Genomic DNA, 25,701 nt, shown 5'->3' on the forward strand with positions numbered 1-25,701 from the left:
GATTACTTGAACCATGCTTTTCCGCAGTAAACCCAGCTTTACTCCTCTGCCTTTATGAAACGCCTCTCTGGTTCATGAGCTTCATTCATCTTCACGTGATTTTACCCTTGGGGCCATAATCAGGCCTTCACACTCGATTTAAAGAAGGAGTCAAATCACCCTGTTATTTACACGTGTTCACGTATATGTCGGCATACCCCGATTTAATGTGATGACCACGTGATGACGGGCCGGGATCGCCTCTTATGTTATGACACCGAATTCATTGTAATGTGAGATTTCTTTTCTTTTTTTCTATTATTATTATTTCTCAATTCTATTGTGGGTTTTCTGAACAGTGTGAAGCAACAAAGGGACACCTCGTGAGACAAAGGGACGACCCCTATGAACACTGTTGTCTGCACTACCAATAAAGATGTACTGTGATCAGTGAGTCATTGCTCTCTTCCTCTCCACGGCCTCCCAAAGGAGTTTGGCAACTTTAGCAACTTTCACACATTTAAATTGTGTTTGCACATTTGAATAATTGATTTAACCGTATCAAACTGTAGAGGAGAAAACACGTTTAGTATCTCTGAATATCATTTTGGTTACCATGTGTTCATCTGGACTCTCCAAATGTCCTTTTTGGAGCTCCGCCTGTATCTTTTCATGAAAAACAATGTAGGATGGTCATACTCTGTCCTATCCTCTTCAAATTTGAGGCAGGTGTTTACGAAAAGTGTAGTTACATACATACACTGTCCTTTTCCTGTACAGATACAGACACAGGCAGTTATGCATACTGAAATATACTTTTTTAAATTTTAGGCGGACACAAATCTTCAATTTCTACTGACTTCCAAGGGCCCACTGCTGTGTTTCTCTACAACCTGAAGGATTTCTGGCTCTTTCACAAGTCATGTAGGGGTTTTTCGTTCTGGAAAGACTTCATTGATGTATATAGTCAGAGGGGTTCAGAAACTACAGCCATTTAAATTTTGCTCAATGGGGTTAGGGGTGGTGGGTGGAAGTGGTTAGAGAAAAACAAACGGATAAAAAGACAAATTTTACCTTTTATAAAAGTCAATAAACTTTCTGAATAAATAAACTATGAACATTTCCAAATCAAAACCTTTTCAGGGGAGGCTTTGACCTACGGTAATTTCTACAGTGTCATTATTACACAACATTAATTATATTCACTCAACATGTCCCCATTAAAAAATATATAACCATATAACCACAGCTGTGAGCCTTGACAGTTTATTTCTCGATCTGAAACGCGTTGCCCCGATGTTGTCATGAAGGGGTTAAATAATTTTGAGACTGCAGTAAATTCATTAGTCATTAAAAGTAGCATTTTGTGTTGGATTTGGATAAAACCCTTGTAATATTAGTTTCATTAGACTACTTAAACAATTCTTGTGTAATTTGTTTATTGCAAACAGCTGAGAAATGTTATATTTTGCCAATAAACCTAATGTGCAATGGGGGTTGAAATGTTTTGATTGCAACTGTAATAGAAGCCATTTGTCATTAATCCCAATTAGGCTACCTTCAACCCTAAATGTATTCTGAACGCTGTCAAAATCAATATTTCCCAGTGCGGTCACCCAGTTAGAGACACGCCTCACGAGCCTGGTGCAATACTTCAAGAGATCAAACACAAACAGCCATGTTTCGACATCCCATGACTCATTAGCATCTTAGCACGCTAAGATTCATCCATTGAGCTAGCTAGCGGTAGCTCTGTTGATTCTCAAAGCATGACAAGTTGTCAGTTTTAGTCTGTTTCCTGTTTATCATGAATCCTTTTATGTGCATTAAGTATAGTGTGACGTTTGATTCGATAGGGTTGGGCTTGGTTTCACAGGCTAGCAGGTTAGCTCGCTATTGAGCGTGTTCCAGCATGCTACTCGCCAATCCAGTCGATCAGGAGCGAACCAGCAGGACCAGAGACCCCCCACTGAGAGTTTCCTGGATCCGTTTCACTTTGGAGTAAATATTGAACTTTCTTCACGAGCCACATTCAGAACATTCTGGCATTGAAAGTTTTTTTTCTTTACCGCATTGACGTCAACAAAAAAGTGACTACTTCTCTCTTGATTTATTCCCTCAAGTCAACATTGTAAACATGAGTTCATCTATTCTCCAGACCATAAAGCAGAGTGTGTTTAGAGTTGGGCCACCTTGATGTTGACAGGTGGAACTTGTCTACATTTATTAAGAGCTTTATTTACCCTTTTCCGAGGCGTTTTCAGTTCATAAAATATGTTAATTGGTACATTTCTGTCGCCGTTAACGGCCAATATCAAATGTTTAGTTGACCAAAAAATCTTGAAAAGAGAAGGCTGCTGGACCACGTCAGGAGTAATATTGAACAACGTGTATGGACGGAGAAATGATTGACAGATGTAAAGTGGGCACGATCTCAGCGCTAAGCCCCTCCCCCCAGCCCCAAAAGAAAAGGGGTTGATATACAGCTCCACTGATGAAGATCAGGTGTGGGTGCTCTGAAAGGGGGCGTGGCATACCTGAAACACACGAACAGAGACACAAAGAAGCCTCAACGGTTCCCCAACACGTCTCCTCCCATGTTGGACGCCGTCTGTCTCCAGGCCACGCCTCTCTGACTGGTTTAACATCCCTCCCCTCCCCCACAGCCACGGGCCTGAACCACTCCGGCAGCACCGCAGTCAGAAAGATTATGCAGACGTCCCTGATGTGAACGTGACCTATTTTGAAGTCCCACAGAAGCCCGAAGACATGGCCGTCTCTGCTGCGTCGGCCTATTGGCTGCACCTGAACACATCACCTAAAGATCTATATGTAGATAGATGTATTGATATATATAGTTAAAGACCCATGCTTTTCATTTTACAGTACATCCATAACTTATTACAAATGGTAATTCGTCTAGTCTTTCTGCACGGCCTCCGCTACCCACGTGTACACATTACATCCCCAATTATTCTATTATATAAGAGTTATCACACAACACAAATAGATGTGGGCATATTGCATAATTTGATACGTCTAATCATGTCGTTTCTTTCTAATCTCACTTCATATTCACGTATTATAATAAGGGACGGTTGATTTCATGGCGGAAGCGCTCCATGTAACAAAATATATAGATGGTGGTATTTAAATATAGCAGGCGTGCGTATGAGGCGTGATGATGTAGGCGTTAGCATGAACACCACGTTCAGTCATCCGCGCTAACACAGATCACATCAGCGCTCAACAATACAGGGAGTACTCTGGGCTCGCCTTGTTCACGCATTCATCTCAATAACGTACATGCTGAAATAATTAGTCCATCGACAATATTGACTGTATAAGCCTTTAGGTGGATATTGTGTAATATTATGCCTGAATATTAGGTTTATTTATAATATCCAACTGTGGTTGGACTTCAGTGACATTTAAAGGTCCTTATAGGATCAATAAGGACTTCTTAAAGGGCCAGCGCGCAGCATGGTGGGAGATCTATATGCAGAAAAATAAAATCCTAACTATGTTTTCATGAGTGAATCATCGCGTTAGCTTAGAATGAGCCCTTCATATCTAGATATGGAACATAAGGAGGCTTGCACGTCTACGGCAGCCCAGCAGGGACAACCCCCCCATCACCCCTAATATTACCTTATTGTAGCCCGTCCAGATTTTAGTTTCTGGTTTATTGGCGTTGGAGTTATTTATTTTGTTAGTATTTATTTATTTTATTGACAAGTAATATTGTTTAATCGTTGCCTATTTAGGTTTAGATGTTTTGATATATTAGTATAATAGGTTTTTCTTATGATAGTTCTAGTTTAACTCATTGTTGTTGTTGTTTAGACATATTTAGTCTTTTGATTGTTCACTAATTGGGTACCAGTGTGGGCACCGATGGTTATATGTAGGAGTGGGCAGGTACAGGACCAGCATGCACCTGGGTGGCCTATGGGTTTTTTCAGCAGCGTGTGAGGGAGCGTTAACAGTTGTTTGTTCTTTTGTTTGTTTACTTGTTTATTTAAATAAATTATCAGAACAGAATCCTGGACATCATTCTTTTGGCTGCGTGAACCACAGACTGATAGCAAATAGATTTGTTTGTTTTTTATTTCTTGGACAAATGACCACTACAATTGGATTCCATTTTACAAAATCTCAATTCAACTTGTGTATCATTTGTATTTTGCTGATATAAACGAAACCAGACTGAGGTGCCGGCCTTCACACGTTAAAACGTGACGGCATGAATACACGTGATGACGGGCTGCGGCTGCACACCACGAAGAACGTTTGCTCTGGCACGACTATCTGAGCGGGGAGTTGCGTAACTGCAGCTCAGTGTGCGTATAGTCACATTTATACAGCTCTGTAAAAGAATCTCCATAAATGTATGTGTGTGTACCAAGATACACATCGTCAAACAAATCTGATTCACGAATTGAGATTATTAAGGTCTCTACACCGTATGACATCATCGTGATGATCAGAGTGGCTCTGGGGAACGTTTACACGTTCAATGTTCGACGGGACCACGATCAGAGATTACAATTCCACCAAAAACACAAATTTCTTCTGTGTGACCCCAAACTTTTAAACGGTAGTGTATCTGAAACCAAAGCAGTCAATAAACTCCCTTCAGAGAGATCATGTGCAGTTGATGCTGCAGCCGTTTATGAGGCGTTCAGTGGCAGCATCAGCCTGCGTTAGTGTGAGCTTCTGAACCCAACGTGTGCCTTATAAACACGAGCAGCAGCTCCATCAGTCACTCATAAGAGGGTTAGGACAGAACATAATCTACGTGAACTCGTTTCAAAGGGAAGTCGCTCTGATGGCTAAACCTCCTCATCACAATGATTTACAGCATGCCAACAATAACACTCCAGCATCTGATTTAGGACCCTCGTTAAGCCGCGAATTGGAACGTGAAGTGGAAGATTAGTCGGCAGGATGACATTCTGGTGAAGTCTTGTCCTGCGCTGCCCTCGTGTGGCTCTTCGCAGCACCAGCACAATAAAGACCACACACACACACACGTGTTTTCACGCCATTGTTCCCGACAACAAAACAAACGCCGCTGTTCTTTCCACTAGGTATGCACATTTATTAGAGGAGAGTGAGCCACGAGGATGAACTACAGAACATTCGAGGCACTTTGCATGAGGAGAGATTCAGTAAAGATGAGAGCGCTTGGACGGGAGGAGTCCAGCGTTGGGTTTGTGGTGGAACAACATCAGCTGGAGTGCTCTATTTTTTATTTATTTTTATTCAAAAATAATCATTGCTCACTTTTCATTTCGGGCCGTGTGTCCCTCATCGCGAGGGGTTTGGGGTCGTCACGGTGCAGAACTCATTTATATACGCTCAAGAACCCAAAAGCAGACAGTTCTTTGGCCCGGAGCAGCGAGGGGAGACAACTCTACATTTCAGACGTGTGAAAGTAATCCGGTGTTTGCTGTGGTCATTTCAAGCCATCTGTATATAAATTGTGGGAGCGGGGGCGGCTTCAAAATCAATGAGAAAGGGGCTGAAAGTTGCATAAAATATAAATACACTGAGGACTCACGTGTCAGACTTAGTCCTAATATATATGCATCATATTAGAGACAGGAATTTAATTCCAGCACACAGAATGAAACAACGGGGGGGGGGGGGGGTAAAATAATTATGCTCTCACATAAAGTTGATTATTAACCTTTCGTTACTTCACATGCTGCTATTTTACGTTAAAGTATTTGCGTATGTACGTTAACCCAAACCAGTTTCAAGAGAGACAAAAGTCACGTGAATAAATTAAATTCTTTAAACAGAATTTTAACACCGAGCCGTGTTTCACCTCCACCCATGAGAACTGGTACATTGCACATTTGACCTTTTAGTGTAAAGGAGTTTAGCTTTTCACAGAGTTGGAATGTTTTCACATCTAAAAAGGGAACAACACTAAAGGGACATTAGGACCGAGGAAGCTGGTTTTCCCACAGCTGGCTGGACTAGTTTGATTAAAGAAACAACAGAATACAAAATATGCTTATTGGCTTTCTTTACGACGGTGAGACAAGAAGAAAGAAAAAAAGAATTGATATATAAATATATATATACATTTTTCTTTTTTTATTCCATCCTAGCCAACCCTGTGAAGACAGAAGCTCTGTACATAACATTAAAGATTGATATCAATCTTCTTGTCTCACCGTCATGAAGAAAGCAAATAAGCTTATATATATATATATATATATAGCTGGCCTGGTGTTTGTGAATTGACACATTGTATCAAATGTGTTTAAACTGCACACAAAGAAAAGGTAGAAATCACAAGTTGTGTTCTTCCTGCTGGTCGTGGTCTTGCTAAACTAAGCTAATCATGTAGTTCACAACTTCATATCAGAGGTCGAGATGACCAGATTGGTGTCAATCTAATGTGCTTAATGTACAGAGTTTCATTCAGGACATGGTTAGCCTAGCTTAGCATAAAGACTGGAAGAGGGAGGGTAAGGACGAGCTCGGCGGTGTCCAGCCGTCTCCCAATAAAGCGTTTTTGGGGGAGTCGTGTGCTGGAGAGCTGTACTCTGCACATCTGGCAACCGCCGCTGTAGCCGGACACACTGCACAGAACTAGCTTTCACCCTGCGTCGTCTTTATGCTAGGCTAGGCTAACCTCACCCGGCTCCAGCACTGTACAGAACAGGCATATCGATCATCTCAACTCTGACACAACATTGCCTCGTGCCAGCCTCTACAGAAAAGCTGATCTGCTGCCTTTGCTTGTCTAACGTGATCAAACCGAAATTCTTTGGGTTTGGCCCAAACAGAGCTGACGTCCCCTTGGTCTTTATAAAAGACATTTTCACTGTATTCTGACATGTGACGGGCCAAACGAGTCATTGATTCCTCATTGATAATGAACAGACATCTTAGTTGCAGTGTTTAACCATGGTTGGTCATACTCATTGGGGTATAATTACTCAACCTCTACAATTCCAACTATAAAAGGACCAGAAGAATGCAGCCACTTCGTCATCTTTGGCATCTTAAGAGGATACACAGCCGAGCTGTTGGAATAAACTATATAGTTGCATGGTAACTGCATAGGGCGTAACGAGTCGATCTGGATCTCCTACAAGTCGACAACAACCTGACAATCTGCGATGCTGCAGATAGAACAGAATAAAATGATATCCCCCTTCAATTAAAACAACATTTGGACCTGAACATCACAAGAGTAAAAACAAGAGCTTGTCCACACACTTGAGCTGTAAGCCATACAAATAGTTTCCTGTTCTCATATGTATGTTTATGAAGATACAAAAATCCTTTAATCTCGGCAAGAATGAGCATAAGTGACAAACCAGATTAATATGAAATCACCTGAGAAATTTAAACCAGCTCTACACACAACCTTTGTCCCCCTTCGTGACGCTAGTGCTCTGACCACAACTCCAAGTTACAGTGTACCATTTTCACAGTTCAATTTGACCTGTGCATGCATGATAGTAATCATGCTTGCAGTACATATGTTACCAGAAAATGCAGCGATGAAAAGATAAACAATGGTCGACTTAAGAATATGCATGTACAGGAACAGAAAGTGAACAAATTTAAATGGGGAAGGTCATTAAAAAATATACAACTTCAACCATTTGTCCCACCTGAAAAGGGGACAAAATATCCCATCGTAAAAAGGTAACGGCAAAACTTCTCAGAAGAGTTTATTCCAGTCTCTGGTTGCCTCCATGAGGTGCCGTTGGCCGTGACCAATCCAATCCTCTTGGTTGTTGAAGAGCCGACCACAAAACCAGCAGTCAAACACTACGGGCTCTTCTCGACAACCTGACACAGTATCGACTACCTCATACTTTTTTTTGCTTTTTTTCCTTAACTTGAGTTTCAGGAGGAACCTCTCTCTGACGGAACTCTCGACTGCCCGGGGTCTCGGGTCCTCCTTGTGAGACGAGGCACCAAGATCAGCGAAAGCTTGGATTGTTTTCGGCGACAGAGAGACCTTTGTAACGGCCCCTTTGTGACGGTTAACTATCTTCATGATATTGGCCACTTCGGGAATGTCAGCATCGGGATGATTGAGCACCACGACGGGCTGGAGTCTACGAGGGCATTTGATCTGCTGTAGAGAACTGAATGGGGCGAGCCGGAGTGTCTTTTCAACGTCTTTGGCTACAGGCTTCCATAACACTGTAGTCTCTTTCTCAGTCGGTGCTTTATTTGAGAGTCTTCTAGCTTTATGCACTGTTGCTGGGAGCTCGTCAAACAGTGCTTTCCTGCGCCGTTTCCTTTGGCTTGGAGGCCGAATTGGCCTCGGGGCCAGGATAGGTTTGTCTGCTTCATACGACTGTAGCTTCACATTCATCCGAGAGGGGGACATGCAAGATTCCATGACATCTTTGTGTAGGGGGAACAATTTCCTTACCCCACGAGAGGAATTTGATTTGTTTGACGCCAACAGAAAACACTGGGTCTGAGGTCTGGAGGACAAAAACAGAGATTGACCGCTTGAGGTCGCAGCACCACTGATAAGACGGCTACCAGTAGGACTGACGAGTTTAAATATTACTTTGTTCCCAGTACTTTCACTGGCTTGGCTACACTGGGTCCCAGTCTTTGTGTCTAAGCTTGATTTGGGAGGAGAAATGTATCGGAGCAAGAATGCCTGGCGACCAGTTTGCAGAGAACTGAGTTTGTCTGCAGAGCTCACGGGCATGGCCAGAACTGGCCTCGAGTTCAATTGGAGTTGTGTACTTCCCAATCTGAGGCCAGGTGCACTGGGGGTCTGACCAAATGGAACGGACCTCTGGACCAAGTAGCAAGTTGACTGCGCCTTTGCCGTTTGGTCAGGTGTATTATGTGGTGTGCTTGAGAAGAGTAATGGTCCCTTAAAACCTGGACGGTTGATAAGGTAGTGATTTGAGGTGGTGCCAGCACCTTGTTGAAGAGCAGAGAGAAGCGTGGTCCCATTTTCAGTAGCTCCTGCCTTAGGTGCTGATGCACCTAGCCTCCTGCAGCTTGGAGTAAGGCTTACTCCAGTAGTGTTACATGACCTTTTTAACCCTGGCTTCATGTAAGATACATTGATCTGAGGATTTGCAGAATTGGTTATCAGTTTGAAGCCTGGAGTGCCCTTGACCTGCACCGGAACAGCAAATTGATTCTCACTAGTTCTCAGGAGAACCGACTGATTGCCCTCTGGCAATTGAAGGATTCGTAGTCTCGTTTTGGTTTGTTTTAAGGAATCATTACTTGCACTTGAAGATCCAACTCTTTCCTTATGAAGTTGTTGGGTAATGATTGCTTCCGAATGTTCCTTCACAAAACTGCCACAGCAATTTGAACTACTCCTCGTTTCTGACTGTTTGTTGGATATAGGAATGCTCTCCTCCTCAATTTTGATAATATTAAAGTCTTTGAGCACTGACTCCGGATTTTCCTCAGTGGCTGGATCGTCAACGCTAGCTACGCACTCATCAACCTCACTCTCGGAAAACCGTTCTCGAGTCGAGTTTTCATAGCCACTTTCTGAGAATAGTTCTGGAGACTCGGCCAATGTCAAGCTAAACTGCGACGATTCACAAATACTTTCTCCGTCTGCTGAGTGATCGGACATATTGTCAAAGTTTTGGGTTGTGCCAAATGTTTCCTTGGAATAATTGTGAAAATTAAATACTTCTTGGTTTGGTGAACTTTGTGTGCAAACCACGAGACCATCTCTGCGGCAACCTGAGGTGGGCGGGGATGACTCTGATTGAGGTGCTGGGTTCGTCGAAAGCTTTTTTAAATGTCGCTTGCTCTTTCTAAGTCTGACCTCCATTCCAACCCCGTCAGTTTCTTGTGAGGTACTATGGGATGATTGGTCGTCGTCAATTTCTAAAATTTTAAAGGGAGAGATCCCTTTGTGTTGGGCAATGAATTTGTCTGCGTCAGTATCGGTCATCAATAACTCATCTGCAGCCCCACAGTTTTCAATAGTTTCTTTGGAGACTTGTTTGAAAAGCAATGTTGAAGTATTACATTTTTGAGAACCGCTATAGCAGGTTGCGTCAGAGTTATTAGCAAACCTACTTCTCTCTGAACAGGTTGTTTGACTTTGGTCGTGATCCAACTCATTCGTCATGGGATATAACGTATCTGCACAAGTTGAAGACCTACCTAGTAAAGGATTAGTTTGCTCTCCAACATCATCTCTAGGGGGGGTGGACTCAAGGTTGCAAACAGAGGTTTCTTCCTCCTCAATCTTAACTTTTACTGTCATAATATCTCCTTGATCAATTTGGAGGCAAGATTCACTTCTTGGTGAAAGAGCAAAACAATGAGACGTGGAGATCTTGGTATTCGAGCATTCCCCATTCTCATTGGGGACTCGACTTTTCTCCAACACATAATTTGGTGGCGAGGAACCCACATCTTCAATCCAGGAATGGTTCTGAGGGGACGAATCTTGATTTGATGTTGGTATTACTTTGAGAACTAAATGCTTTTTGCCGTCAACCATCTTGAATCCCATCACTTTCGTTGTACAGTTGGGGGGAAGTGAGATTTTGTTCTTCACCATCAGAACAGTTACATTAGGATTGGTGTGAGCATCCGAACTGGCAGAGTTGTCACATTCCTGTAACATTACCGGCATCGTCAGCTCGGTGTTATGAGAGCCTTTTCCCGAATTTTTGTTTTCTTTTCTTGAATCCACAAAGTGGTGGGTCTCCTCCACAGATATCTCTGGTTTGATTAGCCTGCCATTTTGGTTGGGTAAACTGCCGGTCAGTTTGGATACCCTCTGAGACTCCAGTGATTCAACACTCTTTTTGAGCAAAAGCTTTAAGGTTGCAGATGCCGATGCAGATCCATTTGCTGGGCTGTCGTCTATAGCCTTCAATACATTCCTTCTCTCCGCCTCCTCTTTGTGAACAGCTGCGGTGTGTTTCTTAAGATACTCACTACGAAGTGCACCGTATCCACAGATCTGACAAGTGTGGGGGAAAGTACCCGAGTGACCTTTCGTGTGCTTCTGGTGATCCTCCTCGTTCAAGCCGATATGTCGGCATTTCGAACACTTCCAAGGACTCTCGTTGTGATGATGGATGTGCTGGACGAATGTACCTGCGTCCACAGTTGTGAAGTCGCACCACTCGCAGGTGAACTGTCCGTTCAGACTGTGACACATGATGTAGTGTCTGGTGAGCAAAAGCAGAGAGTACTGAACATCATTGTTGCAGAGCTCGCACGTAACCAGAGTATTCCTGTGCTCTATCCGATGGCGTTGAAGGGCGGGGAACTCGTTTGTGACAAAACCGCACAGTTCACAAGGGTATGTAGGCAGGGTTCCTTCATGGCATAAATGAAAATGTTTGAGGAGGTCATTGGGGCTGAATCGGCGATCATCTTTACAAACCGAGCATCCAAAACTCAGAATCTTCCCTGAGAAAACAGCCCCCTGCTGATTTTTGCAGTGAGCTTTATTAAGAGTTGATTTATCCTTCTTGCCTGAGCTCCCATAATCCTTAATTGGAGATTCTTCTGCATTATTGATGAGTGGCCCGTCTGTGACTTCTCTGAAATGCTTAAACACAAAGTCTTTCACCTTTTCTTTTTCATCCCCTAATACTGATATGCTGCAGTTTCTGGCAGAGTCATTAAGTATTGTGAGGTCTTCTTCCATAGTTGTAAATCTACAGTTATCTGAAAGAGAAGTAAACAAATGTGATTAATACAATACATAAGTGACATTAAATGCATTGCCATGGAGCAGAAAAACAACACAAAGTAGGCATGTATAGTAGAGTGCACATATCCAGTGTGGGTGATGATCCCTGTTCCAAATAGAAATAGGGCAATTGATGGTCAGGGTCATCATGTTTTCATGCCCTCTACGTCTGCATAATAAGAGGAAAAAAGTCAATGTGCGCTAAATTGTTCAATATCGGACGACGACATGACTCTCGCTAAATAACGAAATATTGTAATGTGTACATTAGCTATACGTTTCCCATGTCAGCGTCAGTCACTCCTCTGATTCACTGCCTGTGCTGTAGAGGGAGGCGGGGCTTAGCAGCTGAGTGTACAATAATTTGAACAAGAAATGTTTAAATACGTGGCAAACGAAGCTAAACAGACAAGATGGCTTCTGTTTCGGCTCGTGCAGCCGAGGGTTACATTCAGCGTTGGAAATATACCAGGGCAAAGGGCAAAACTGCCCCTATGAAATATAATTGGCCACCAAAATCACTAGGAGAAAGGCAACAAATGCCCCCATAATTTAATAGTGTTTTATTGTAGTTCTTTGTTGTGTCTGTCCTATCTGTATTGTCTGTACTAGGTAGGTACACACACAACAAATCAAATCAATAATTATAAAAAAACTAAAGAAATAACTTATAAATGTTAAAAGATAAATACATAATAAAAAATAATACAATGGAATATGGTTGTCTGATTTATGTTTTCTGTTTGTTTGTAAAGAAAATGTTAATAAAATACTTTGAACCTGTAGACTACTGTCTAATAGTCTTATTGCCATTTGTATGACAATTGCTCATGTACTCTAAAGCCTAAATAAGTAAATTTATTATTTTTGAACAAAGGTTACATTTTATTTCACTAATTTCAAAAAGTAAATGTAAATTTCCCACCTTGGTTACATTGCCCTTATACTTCGTGAACGTATATTATAATAACAAGGTGGCTCCAAATAGTCAACAAGACAGCAACAACTATATTAATCACAGCAGTGACTGATAAGTACACGTGCACCAGTGAAACTGGGACTTGAGCCCACTGTGTAAGTCGTCATCGCTGCTAGGACGATACAGATCGGCCCAAAACACCACAACTGTTGCATCACTGTGGCCTGACTGGCACAGGAAGGCGTTCGATGACACGCAGTGTGTTTTGCAGTCGCCACTAAAATATTAAGGGGCGAAATCAGTTCGATTTTTATAATTAAATCCCCTTCTCTTTGTTCACGACACCAGGCAGAAATGTGCATGTCCCGAAAGCCTCAAACTTCCCACACGTTAGTTTGACGGCATATCACCGTCTCTCCGACATTCACCCCTCGCCTCTCTTTTTAACCCGGAAGAGTACGATATTATAGTTTGTGTATGAGATGATTAAACGAACCATACAATAAGTAGAAATAAAGAAAATCCTGGCAGAACAACCACCAGGTAAAAAGAACAAAGGGAACAGTTTAGACCAAAAGAAACACTCAAACCATTGAGCCCCCCCATAGCTCCATAGAGACTGTGTCTGTCCCACGGCCACTGAAACTTAAATTAATTAAATCTAAAATAACCAGAAGAGGAGTCATCCAAAATAACCTCATAAAAGTTAACACCACAAATTCAGCAGTGCAACACAACAACGAATGAAATGTGGACTCCTAAATATGAGATCTGTCAACTAAAGCTGTATTAGTAAATTATTTAATATCAGATAATCACATTGATTCATGTTGTCTAACTGAAACCTGCTGAGTCATGAAGAATATGTCTGCCTAAATGAATCGACTCCTCCAAGTCATATTAATACTCACATTCCTCGAGGCACCGGTCGAGGAGGTGGAGTAGCAGCCATCTTTGACTCAGCCTATTAATAAATCCTAAACCTAAACTAAACTACAACTCATTTGAAAGCCTTGTTCTTAGTCTTTCATCCAACCTGGAAAACATTACAGCCACAACCTCATCACTTTTGAGTTTATACTACCGGAGTGTACACCGTTAGTCAAAGGTTTCTACACCAGATGTCTAACTGACAGTGCTGTAGCTAAATTTAAAGACGCGATTCCTTCTGCATTTGATTCAATACCACGTCTCAATATAACAGAGGACTCCTGGTCTAACTTTAGTCCGTCCCAGATTGATCATCTTGTTGATAGTGCCACAGGCTCTCTGAGAATGACACTGGACTCGATAGCCCCTCTGAAGAAGAAGACCGTGAGGAAGAGGAGGTTTGCTCCCTGGTATAACCCTCAGACCCGCAAACTGAAGCAAACGTCACGAAAGCTTGAAAGCATATGAACTTCTTTAATGAAAAGATTTTAACTATTAGGGACAAGATTAATAATCTCTTGCCCTTAACCAGTGCCAATCTGTCCTCAAGTGGAATGGCCTTGGAAACCGCTGTAAACCCTGATATATATTTAGATTATATAGGCTGCTTAAAGACGTTTTGCCTTTAATTGGCAGCTCTCTATTAGATATTATCAATGTGTCTCTGCTAACAGGCCACGTACCACATTCCTTCAAAGTAGCTGTAATTAAACATCTCCTGAAGAAGCCCACTCTGGATCCAGAGGTGTTGGCTAACTACGGACTACTTATCTTTTATCCGACATTGCCGCAGACCCCTAACGCCTTATACGAGAGCCGATCCCCGCTCTGGCGATGCGGTCGGGGCGCACTGAGGACAGTCGCGCCGGGAGCCCCGTCCCTCCGCACGCGGGGAGAGAGGGCGCAGCAAGTACTATGTCTACGGCCCCGGGAGGCGGCGAGGTCCAAGCGTTGGCCGCTGTTAAAGCACGCGGCCGAAGCCCACGAGCCACCTTCGCCCCGAGCCTTTCCAAGCCGACCTAGAGCCGGTACGCACCGCAACAAAGAAAATGCGCCCGGCGAGGGCCCGCCGGCAGTGTGCAGAGAACCCACGAGGGGATCCTCACGCACCAAGCGGCGTCCCTGTCCCGCTGAGTATTTAGGCCAGTATTTAGCCTTAGATGGAGTTTACCACCCACTTTGGGCTGCATTCCCAAGCAACCGGACTCCAAGAAGACCGGACCCCAGCGTGACGGGGGCTGTTACTGGCCTCACACCGTCCATGGGATGAGCCTCGATCAGGACTCAAGCCCCCGAGCGACACCGGGCAAGCGATCTTCCATACGCCACATGTCCCACCCCCCGCGAAGGGGCCGTGACGAGAAGGGGGGCGAGAGGAGGTTTCCGCTCTGCTGTTGAGTGCCCGTTTGCCGCGCATGCAGGTGGAAAAAGTCGCGCAATTAATTTACGTCACGTGATCGGCCTTTTTGATAGATTTGATTAAATGTGTTGCAGCAAAATCATTTACAGAATGTTTCTAGAGCAAATACTTGTTTCTGTAAAAAGGGAATAAAGTCGCCCATAACGTGACCATTACATGACGTGACCATGACATGAGCATGACGTGACGTGAGCATGACGTGAGCATGACGTGACCATGACGTGACCATAACGTGAACATGACGTGACCGTTACATGAGCATGACGTGACCATGACATGACCATAACGTGACCGTTACGTGAGCATGACGTGACCATGACATGAGCATGACGTGACCATGACGTGAGCATGACGTGAGCATGACCATAACGTGACCATGACGTGACCATGACGTGACCATGACGTGAGCATGACGTGACCGTTACATGAGCATGACGTGACCATAACGTGAGCATGACGTGACCGTGACATGAGCATGACGTGACCATGACATGAGCATGACGTGACCGTGACATGAGCATGACGTGACCGTTACATGAGCATGACGTGACCGTTACATGAGCATGACGTGACCGTTACATGAGCATGACGTGACCATGACGTGACCATAACGTGACCGTTACATGAGCATGACGTGACCATGACGTGACCATGACGTGACCGTGACATGAGCATGACGTGACCGTGACATGAGCATGACGTGACCGTGACATGAGCATGACGTGACCGTTACATGAGCATGACGTGACCGTTACATGAGCATGACGTGACCGTTACATGAGCATGACGTGACCATGACGTGACCATGACGTGACCGTTACATGAGCATGACGTGACCATGACGTGACCATAACGTGACCGTTACATGAGCATGACGTGACCATGACGTGACCATGACGTGACCGTTACATGAGCATGACGTGACCGTTACATGAGCATGACGTGACCATGACGTGACCGTTACATGAGCATGACGTGACCATGACATGAGCATGACGTGACCGTTACATGAGCATGACGTGACCGTTACATGAGCATGACGTGACCGTTACATGAGCATGACGTGACCGTTACATGAGCATGACGTGACATGAGCATGACGTGACCATGACGTGACCATAACGTGAGCATGACGTGACCATGACGTGAGCATGACGTGACCGTTACATGAGCATGACGTGACCATGACGTGACCATAACGTGAGCATGACGTGACCGTGACGTGAGCATGACGTGAGCATGACGTGACCATGACGTGAGCATGACGTGACCATGACGTGACCATGACGTGACCATGACGTGACCATGACGTGAGCATGACGTGACCATGACGTGACCATGACGTGACCATGACGTGACCATAACGTGAGCATGACGTGACCGTTACATGAGCATGACGTGACCGTGACATGAGCATGACGTGACCGTTACATGAGCATGACGTGACCGTGACATGAGCATGACGTGACCGTGACATGAGCATGACGTGACCGTGACATGAGCATGACGTGACCGTGACATGAGCATGACGTGACTGTGACATGAGCATGACGTGATCATGACATCAGGGTTTTTCCTGCATAGAGAAAATGTGGGCGCGCGCCTAAGCCATTTTCCCGAACGCCTATGACAAATCCCGAGCGCCTAAGGCAAAAAAAAGTCTGCGATGGAAAAAAACTGTGTTCATCAGGTGCATGTCAGCGAATATGTTCTCAAGAGTATGTTTCATGGAGGCTACAGCCGAACCCTCGTTCTGTTTTGATCAATAGTAATCGAGTTGAGTGTCTCCCCTAGGTTTACAGCTTCAGGGGGGCGGGACTAGTGCCGCGAGCCATGTTGGTGCCCTAAGCTTAATTTAACACTGAGGTGTGCTCACCTGTGTGCGCGCATCACGGCTGAGCGAGGCGCGTGCCGGCATCGGAGCTCTGGCGCACGCGAGCCAAGAAGAGTTGTTCACGGACGGACGGACGGACGGAGGTGCTAGTGAGAGTGTGCTCACCCGTGTGCGCGGATCTGTGCGCGCCGGTATCGAAGCTCTGCCGTGATGCGCGCGAGCCGAGAAGTGTTGACGGGGGGGGCGACGAAAATTATAGGGTGGCGGGCGGAGATTTCACCCTGTTATAATGGTAGGGGAAACACTGGAGTTGATAAGCGTGTCTTATCAATACGCAACTGTGAGGTGCACGAATGGACAGAGTGGCCAGCTGCTGATAACTTACTCAACAGCCCGACGTGCATGAACAAAAAAATGTTGGGAGCACCGAAGACCCATTTTGACCCAGGAAAAACCCTGGACATGAGCATGATGTGACCATGACATGAGCATGACATGAGCATGACGTGACCATTAGATGAGCATGACGTGACCGTCACATGAGCATGACGTGACCATGACGTGACCATCACATGAGCACGACGTGACCATCACATGACCATGACATGAGCATGACGTGACCATCACATGACCATGACATGAGCATGACGTGACCATGACATGAGCATGACGTGACCGTGACATGAGCATGACGTGACATGAGCATGACGTGACCGTTACATGAGCATGACGTGACCATCACATGAGCATGACGTGACCATCACATGAGCACGACGTGACCATCACATGACCATGACATGAGCATGACGTGACCATTACATGAGCATGACATGACATGAGCATGACGTGACATGAGCATGACGTGACCATGACATGAGCATGACATGAGCATGACGTGACCGTTACATGAGCATGACGTGACCGTTACATGAGCATGACGTGACCATGACATGAGCATGACGTGACCGTCACATAAGCATGATGTGAGCATGACATGAGCTTGACGTGACCGTTGCATGACGTGACCATCACATGAGCACGACGTGACCATTAGATGAGCATGACGTGACCGTCACATGAGCATGACGTGACCATCACATGAGCACGACGTGACCATCACATGACCATGACATGAGCATGACGTGACCATGACATGAGCATGACATGAGCACGACGTGACCATCACATGAGCACGACGTGACCATCACATGACCATGACATGAGCATGACGTGACCATCACATGACCATGACGTGAGCATGACGTGACCATGACGTGACCATCACATGACCATGACATGAGCACGACGTGACCATCACATGACCATGACATGAGCACGACGTGACCATCACATGAGCACGACGTGACCGTGACATGAGCATGACGTGACCGTTACATGAGCATGACGTGACCATCACATGACCATGACATGAGCATGACATGAGCATGACGTGACATGAGCACGACGTGACCATCACATGACCATGACATGAGCATGACGTGACCATCACATGAGCATGACGTGACCATCACATGAGCATGACATGAGCATGACGTGAACGTTACATGAGCATGACGTGACCATGAGCATGACGTGACCATTACATGAGCATGACATGAGCATGACATGAGCATGACGTGACCGTGACATGAGCATGACGTGACATGAGCATGACGTGACCGTGACATGAGCATGACGTGACAGTGACATGAGCATGACGTGACATGAGCATGAGCATGACGTGACCGTTACATGAGCATGACGTGACATGAGCATGACGTGACCGTTACATGAGCATGACGTGACCATGACGTGACATGAGCATGACGTGAGCATGACGTGACCGTGACATGAGCATGACGTGACCGTGACGTGAGCATGACGTGACCGTTACATGAGCATGTGACCGTTACATGAGCATGTGACCGTTACATGAGCATGACGTGACCGTGACATGAGCATGACGTGACCATGACATGAGCATGACGTGACCATGACGTGACATGAGCATGACGTGACCATGACATGAGCATGACGTGACATGAGCATGACGTGACCTTGACGTGAGCATGACGTGACCGTTACATGAGCATGACGTGACCGTTACATGAGCATGACGTGACCATGACGTGACATGACCATGACGTGAGCATGACGTGACCGTGAGCATGACGTGACCGTGACGTGAGCATGTGACCGTTACATGAGCATGACGTGACCGTTACATGAGCATGACGTGACCGTTACATGAGCATGACGTGACCATGACATGAGCATGGTGTGACCATGACATGAGCATCACCTGAGCATGACGTGACCGTTACATGAGCATGACGTGACATTACATGACGTGACATGAGCATGACGTGACCTTGACGTGAGCATGACGTGACCGTTACATGAGCATGACGTGACCGTTACATGAGCATGACGTGACCATGACATGAGCATGACGTGACCATGACATGAGCATGACGTGACCGTTACATGAGCATGACGTGACATGAGCATGACGTGACCATGACATGAGCATGGTGTGACCATGACATGAGCATGACGTGACCGTCACATAAGCATGATGTGACGCATGAGCATGGCGTGACCGTTGCATGACGTGACGCACGCATGACCGTGACCATCACATGACCGACGTGACATGAGCATGACGTGACCATTAGATGAGCATGACGTGACCATCACATGAGCACGCGTGACATCACGACCATGACATGAGCATGACATGAGCATGGACGTGACCATGCGTGACCATCACATGAGCATGACGTGACATGACGCGGCATGAGCATGACGTGACCATGACATGAGCATGACGTGACCGACCATGACATGCATGACGTGAGCATGTGACCGTTACATGAGCATGTGACCAGGCATGACATGAGCATGACGACCGACATGACATGAGCATGACGTGACCGTTACATGAGCATGACGTGACATGAGCATGAGCATGTGACCATGACATGACGCCATGACATGACGCATGAGCATGACGTGACCGTACATGAGCATGACGTGACCATACATGAGCATGTGACGTGATGACGCGGGCATGACGTGACCATGACATGAGCATGACGTGACCGTGACATGAGCATGACGTGACGCGTGAGCATGGCGTGACCGTATGAGCATGGCGTGACCGTGACATGAGCATGACGTGACCATGAGCATGACGTGACCGCTATACATGAGCATGACGTGACCTTGACGTGAGCATGACGTGACCTTGACGTGAGCATGACGTGACCGTTACATGCGCATGACGTAACCGTGACGTGAGCATGACGTGACCGTTACATGAGCATGACGTGACCGTTACATGAGCATGTGACCGTTACATGAGCATGACGTGACCATGACATGAGCATGACGTGACCGTTACATGAGCATGACGTGACCATGACATGAGCATGACGTGACCGTTACATGAGCATGACGTGACCGTTACATGAGCATGCCATGAGCATGACGTGACCGTTACATGAGCATGTGACCGTTACATGAGCATGACGTGACCGTTACATGAGCATGTGACCGTTACATGAGCATGACGTGACCAAACATTTTTTAAGAGCATGGCGTGACCGTTACATAATGTGAAAATAATGTTCCGCATTGCGCGCGCAGCGTTTGAAACGCCCAGCTTTACAAATTTAGGAGGCTGACCAATAAATTAGCTGAACAGAAGACAAACAACTGCCGATGCACTCAGACAATCATCAATATATTTTTCCAATTGTCCAACCCTGCAGGATTTTAATTGGTCTGTTAGTTAAGGGGCTCACTCGTCCGTGTCTGGAAGCTCTACCATGTTTTAGATTATAAGGCCAACACTAAGGTTATAGCTCCACTGCTGAGTAGTGCTGGAAAATGTATTAAGATCTTATCGAATATGGGCGACTGCAATTTTTTTAAATGCCTGTCAAAATATACATTTAAAATGTTAAATGGTGGTGCTGTCTTCTGGCTTCAATGCTATGCTCTACAGACTTTAGCAGAACAATTAATGGTAGAGATCACAGCTTTAATAAATACACTAAAAAGAAATATATATATATTTTTTTAATCAAACTATAATTATTTCAATGTTTAAAAAAAAGAAAAAGAAAAACATATGATGCAAAAATGTGCATTCTTTTCAACAACACAAATCCTAATGTGATGCAATATCAGGAAAAAACTACTCGCAAGTGAGATATTTTCTACAAAGTATCTGGGTCCAATTGCTGTGGTGAGAATACAACAGTTAAGAACACGTTTAATAAAGAGTTATTATTACCTGTACTCCTGTGGGATAAACTAACATTAATGCATGTCGGGGTCTGAAGGTGCTCAGCGTGGCCTCTGCGCCTGGAAGACAGAGGGGACCAAACAATGAGCTCATTGAACCTCAACATGCTCAATACGGACACATTACATCATAAATCATCATTCTTCATATCACTTAATACATCTCCCACCAACAGAAACCTGTAAACGCTGAGTGACAGGCCACACACACACACTTTACAAGCTGAACATAAAAAAAGAAAAATGCTTTAACAAAACTTTTGGTGGGATATACAAGCTAATAAAACAGCTTATGCAATCAGGACCCAAAGGACCCGTGTGGAGTTGTTGACCTCCGGCAGTATAAAGCAGGCGTTTATGAGCGGCACCTTTTTACAGGTGTCTTATTCACACACGTGCACGTTCCTGTCGATAGTGTTTCATTTTATTTCACCGAAAATGTAAACGAGGCAGGATGCAAAGACACTTTTGTAAAAGTTTATATTCTTGGCTTTGCATAGGGGGAAGGAAATGCATCCGACAAAACAACTCATGAACTTCACTTCCACTAAGAAATAACACATCCGTTGAATCCAGTGTCTCCAATGTGAGGACCACATCTCCTTTGTCTCACTGTTAATCTAATAAGTCCACGGCTTATTATTATGGACCGATTCTGCTGGTTTCTTATCCTTTACAGGCTACAATGATTCTTTAAATAAAAGAGATTCTGCAACACTGATAAGTGAGCCGTCCTAATTTTGTCTTTTTCTATGAGCATTGTCGTCTCCCTTTGTGTACATGGAGATTCATGCAGCTTCATTCTGAAATGTACTGACCGCCTTTAACCGGAAGCATAAGTCCAAAAGTCAAAATGTATTTTAACAAATGACATACGTCATCTTCCCAAAAAATTATCGAAATTGTGTGAAGTATTATGCTTCAATCCATAATTGTTAGCATGTAACCTTTAAAAAGAAAAAAGTGTTCACTGCTATGTTCACACAGGTGTATTAACGGGTCGGTTTAGTAGTAAATAGCATCATAAATTACATGAAACCACAATAACAAAACAATCATAAATCTTGCCTATTGTTTTTAGGGTGATGACATTCAAAGCTTCATTTAAAGACGTAAAAAAAAAAAACATTCGGTACAGCTCTAAAAAGTGAAACATTTCTATTCCAGTTTTTGGTTTCCCCCCCATTTTCAAAACTTAAGAATCTCTCAGACACAAGTGAGGCTAATTTAAAAAAAGACCACTTGGTGATGCAGCTCCCTCTGGAGACACTAAAAGCTTTATACTACTCATTTTACACAAACAATAGTATTCCCAACACCTGGAAATAGACTTTAATGCAGGAATACTTTTTAAACGTTTTACTCAAACAAAATGAGCAGGGAGAAGACCTCACTTTGGGGAATTATTTGTGTTTTCTGACGTTTTATTGACAACGCTTGTAATCAATTATTTAGCAGATTACTCAAACACACATTCCTGAAAATAGACTTTTTGTGGAGCAGTCGTCAACAGTATGCGGTGTTGTTTCCCCCCACGTTTTTGTGATCCCGAGACCAACTTTTACACCTGAACAATAATTCCATTGAAAGGAAAAACGGCAGCGTGATCGAGGTTATTGACACCTGGGCAGATGTTTTATTTACCGGATTCAAAGGCAATCAGTCCTAAAAGCAGTCCTAAAATCGCATCACCCACAATGCAACAGGGGAGTGGGCTTAATTATTTATTTAAACATGTTGATTGCAGCCATTGCAGATCTGACTTCAACAATACGTGTATTAAGTAGTATATGTGTATAAAGTAGTCATGCGAGGTCAGCATGTGTGTGTGTGTGGGGAGAGAGACCTACATTTGCCTTCAACTCCATATGTCTCAGTCAGCTGTCAACCCTGTGGATCTGAGGCAGCCATGTTGGGGGGAAAAATGGCTGCCGTGATTATATGACTTATCTGCACCGGTTACTTCAGCCGGCCTGAGAGAATAGACTCCAAGCTAACATGTTTCAACTAACACTCGGGCTGAAGTGAATCATTTAAATACCAATAACTTACACTCCCAAGTCAAATTAAACCACCCAGGAGATGAGCCTACATATCTTTCATTTCTTTACAAAATAAATGTATTTATTCTAATTAAAAACTGGATGAAACTAATGGTGTAATTAAAGTGAGCTCCAGTGAACACCTGGCCTGCAGACAGGTCTGGCTGCTCTCGCGCTCTCTAACGTTAGGATGGATCTAAAGGGAGCAGCTTGGAGATGAAGAGGAAAAGTTGCATCGCCTCACAACTGCAATTACGCTCCAGCAGCCCCACACAGGGGGACAACTACAACATGTTGCCACTGTTTCAAGGTCTTAAAGAGTTCCGCACATTCAAACAAAATTAAAAATGAATGCATGTTTACTTCTTCCGAGGGACTTGCTCCACAGTCGCGTTAAGTTTGAGGGAACGCGAGGGAACGCTGCAATCTCGTGGGAGAAATGAACATTAAAGAAAGAAAGGGCTGGAGATAGCCCGCAACCAAAAGGACTCCACAGTGACCGAGGAGATGTGTGGGGCAATTATGATACCGACACACGGGGGCAAACACACGAGCCACTTCGCGACCATGTTAAGTGTCTGTGGAGTTGAATAACCAGTTATTTTACATCCAAATGAAGCCCCCTCCCACGCGAAGACATTTAAAGTTGCGGGAAATCAGTTTGTTTCTTACTATGAACTCGATGGAAGTTCAGGCGGCGTCTCCGTCAACGTCCGGCATTGTGGGAAAGGAGGCGACGGTACAAAAAAACGCACACAGTGGAAAACATTCGCCTTCCTTCTCTCCTCTCTATAGATCCACAGCGACGGCGGCCATGACAGTCCATCCGGGTACTGACGTGCTCTTGACACTCATGTAGGAGCGGATGAATATGTATCGCCTCGTCGAACACCAAACTAGTGCCGCAAAGGGCATCTTCTCTCGGGAAGTACACTTAAAACAACTTTCACTCAAGTGGAAATGTGTGTTCAGTTTCACGAAACGCCCAAAGGGACCTGGCTGCTGTTTTCGCAGCATGAGCCTACGTCACTCGCTGCCTGTGTGTGTGAGCGTGTGTGTGCGCGCGCGCGTGTGTGTCCTAGGTGGAAGAAGAAGCAATGAGCAGCAATGGCGGATATACGCCATTTCCGACTGAGTACGTTTCATGTAGGCTGACATGCCTTTGTTGATTCCCGATAGGGCGTTATTTAGTTTAAACGCTCAAGTACTTATAATGAATCACCTCTCTTCCTCTCTTCGTCTCTCTCTCTCCCTCGGTCTCTGTCTCTCTCTCTCTCACACACACACACACGCACACAAACTTCTCATAATGGAGGACGTGCAGCTCAGCCCATGTTACCTCATCGCCCTACATTCTAACATTATAGCACTGACGCTGTTCCACAGCAGCGACATTAGGACTTAAAGGCGTCACGTAAATATACACAATAAAGCTCTTGCCTCTCTCTTTCTCTCTGAGCCCATTTTGAGTCTTAAGAGTTGTAAATTGACTGTTTAAATCAAATAAAAGATAAACTAGCCAATATACAGGTCAGATAAAACGTGAACATCATCTGCACCATCTTTGTTCAGGTGTTCTGGAATGGCAGATGCTTATATATTTTCCTATTTTATTCAAAATCCAAATTTAAAGTATTCAGGATCGTATTTCCTTACAATAGGCTTTGAGGCTGACTAGGAGGGCTGGCCCTGCATCAGTTTTGAATACATTAATATATATATATATATATATATATCAATGTTGTGTCATTGTAGCTGAAGGAACAGCTAACAGTGAAAAACAAACCAGAGAAAGGAATTGAAATTGTGTTTTTTTATATGTAGTTTTTTTGGGAATATGTCATATTAAGGGTGATTTGCAGTCTAACCTATATCATCTCTTCTCTACCTCCTTATCTCCACTTCCTTCAGAGCTCTCTTCCCCTCCATCAGAACCGACTATGTCTATGCCCGAGCCGTTCAGAAGAGGGTGCCCAACGCCAACTACAAGATGGTCCTCGCTCTGGAGGTAAATCTCACCTCAAGGCTGTCCTTCTATTCACTGTAAGATAATAAGGTTTTACTGTTCACGAGTTTCCCCAGTTATCTGTGAATGTTCATCCCGTCAGAGAAGCTGTGAAAGTAACTTTTAATATGCCTGAATTCAAGAGCCGTCAGATTATTGTCGAGTTTAACATCTGGCGCAGGTCAAGTCTATATGCTAAGTATGCAAGGGTGTGCATATATAATGCAGCCTTCCAACAAAAGTTGAGCGAAGAACATCTCCTGCAAAAGATTCAACGATATCTTTGTATGTCGTAAAATATGAATTGAATAGATCAGTTGTTTGATAAATATGGAAAAAAAGCAAACCATATGTTTTAATTTTTGGGGGGTCAAATTATTTTTAAAGTTCTATAGTCTACACTAGGGCCCGACATATCCTGCACTGGGGCCCATCATCATATTCTGCACTGGGGCCCGTCATCATATTCTGCACTGCTGTCTGTTATTATAGTCTTCAGCAGGGCCTGTCATCATATCCTGCACTGGGGCCTCTTTCATGTTTGATCAAAC

The 25,701-nt window shown here is 44.4% G+C and overlaps 1 protein-coding gene across 1 annotated transcript; it reads right to left on the reverse strand.

The window, feature by feature from the left end:
• Nucleotides 1–5,059: 5,059 nt before the first annotated feature.
• si:ch211-214e3.5 (zinc finger protein 518A) lies at nt 5,060–24,141 on the reverse strand. Its single transcript, XM_056430224.1, has 3 exons — nt 23,818–24,141; nt 21,093–21,163; nt 5,060–11,661 (listed from the first exon to the last, which is right to left on the reverse strand). The coding sequence occupies exon 3, from the start codon at nt 11,639–11,641 to the stop codon at nt 7,676–7,678; it is 3,966 nt and encodes a 1,321-aa protein (XP_056286199.1). The 5' UTR covers nt 11,642–11,661; nt 21,093–21,163; nt 23,818–24,141; the 3' UTR covers nt 5,060–7,675.
• Between the last annotated feature and the right edge of the window lie 1,560 nt (nt 24,142–25,701).

Source organism: Pseudoliparis swirei, chromosome 13 (genome assembly GCF_029220125.1).
Source record: "Pseudoliparis swirei isolate HS2019 ecotype Mariana Trench chromosome 13, NWPU_hadal_v1, whole genome shotgun sequence".
Classification (NCBI taxonomy): domain Eukaryota; kingdom Metazoa; phylum Chordata; class Actinopteri; order Perciformes; family Liparidae; genus Pseudoliparis; species Pseudoliparis swirei.

What these genes read in the sequence shown, in the direction of transcription:
- si:ch211-214e3.5 (XM_056430224.1), bottom strand. Translation starts at nt 11,641, where the DNA reads ATGGAAGAAGACCTCACAATACTTAATGACTCTGCCAGAAACTGCAGC.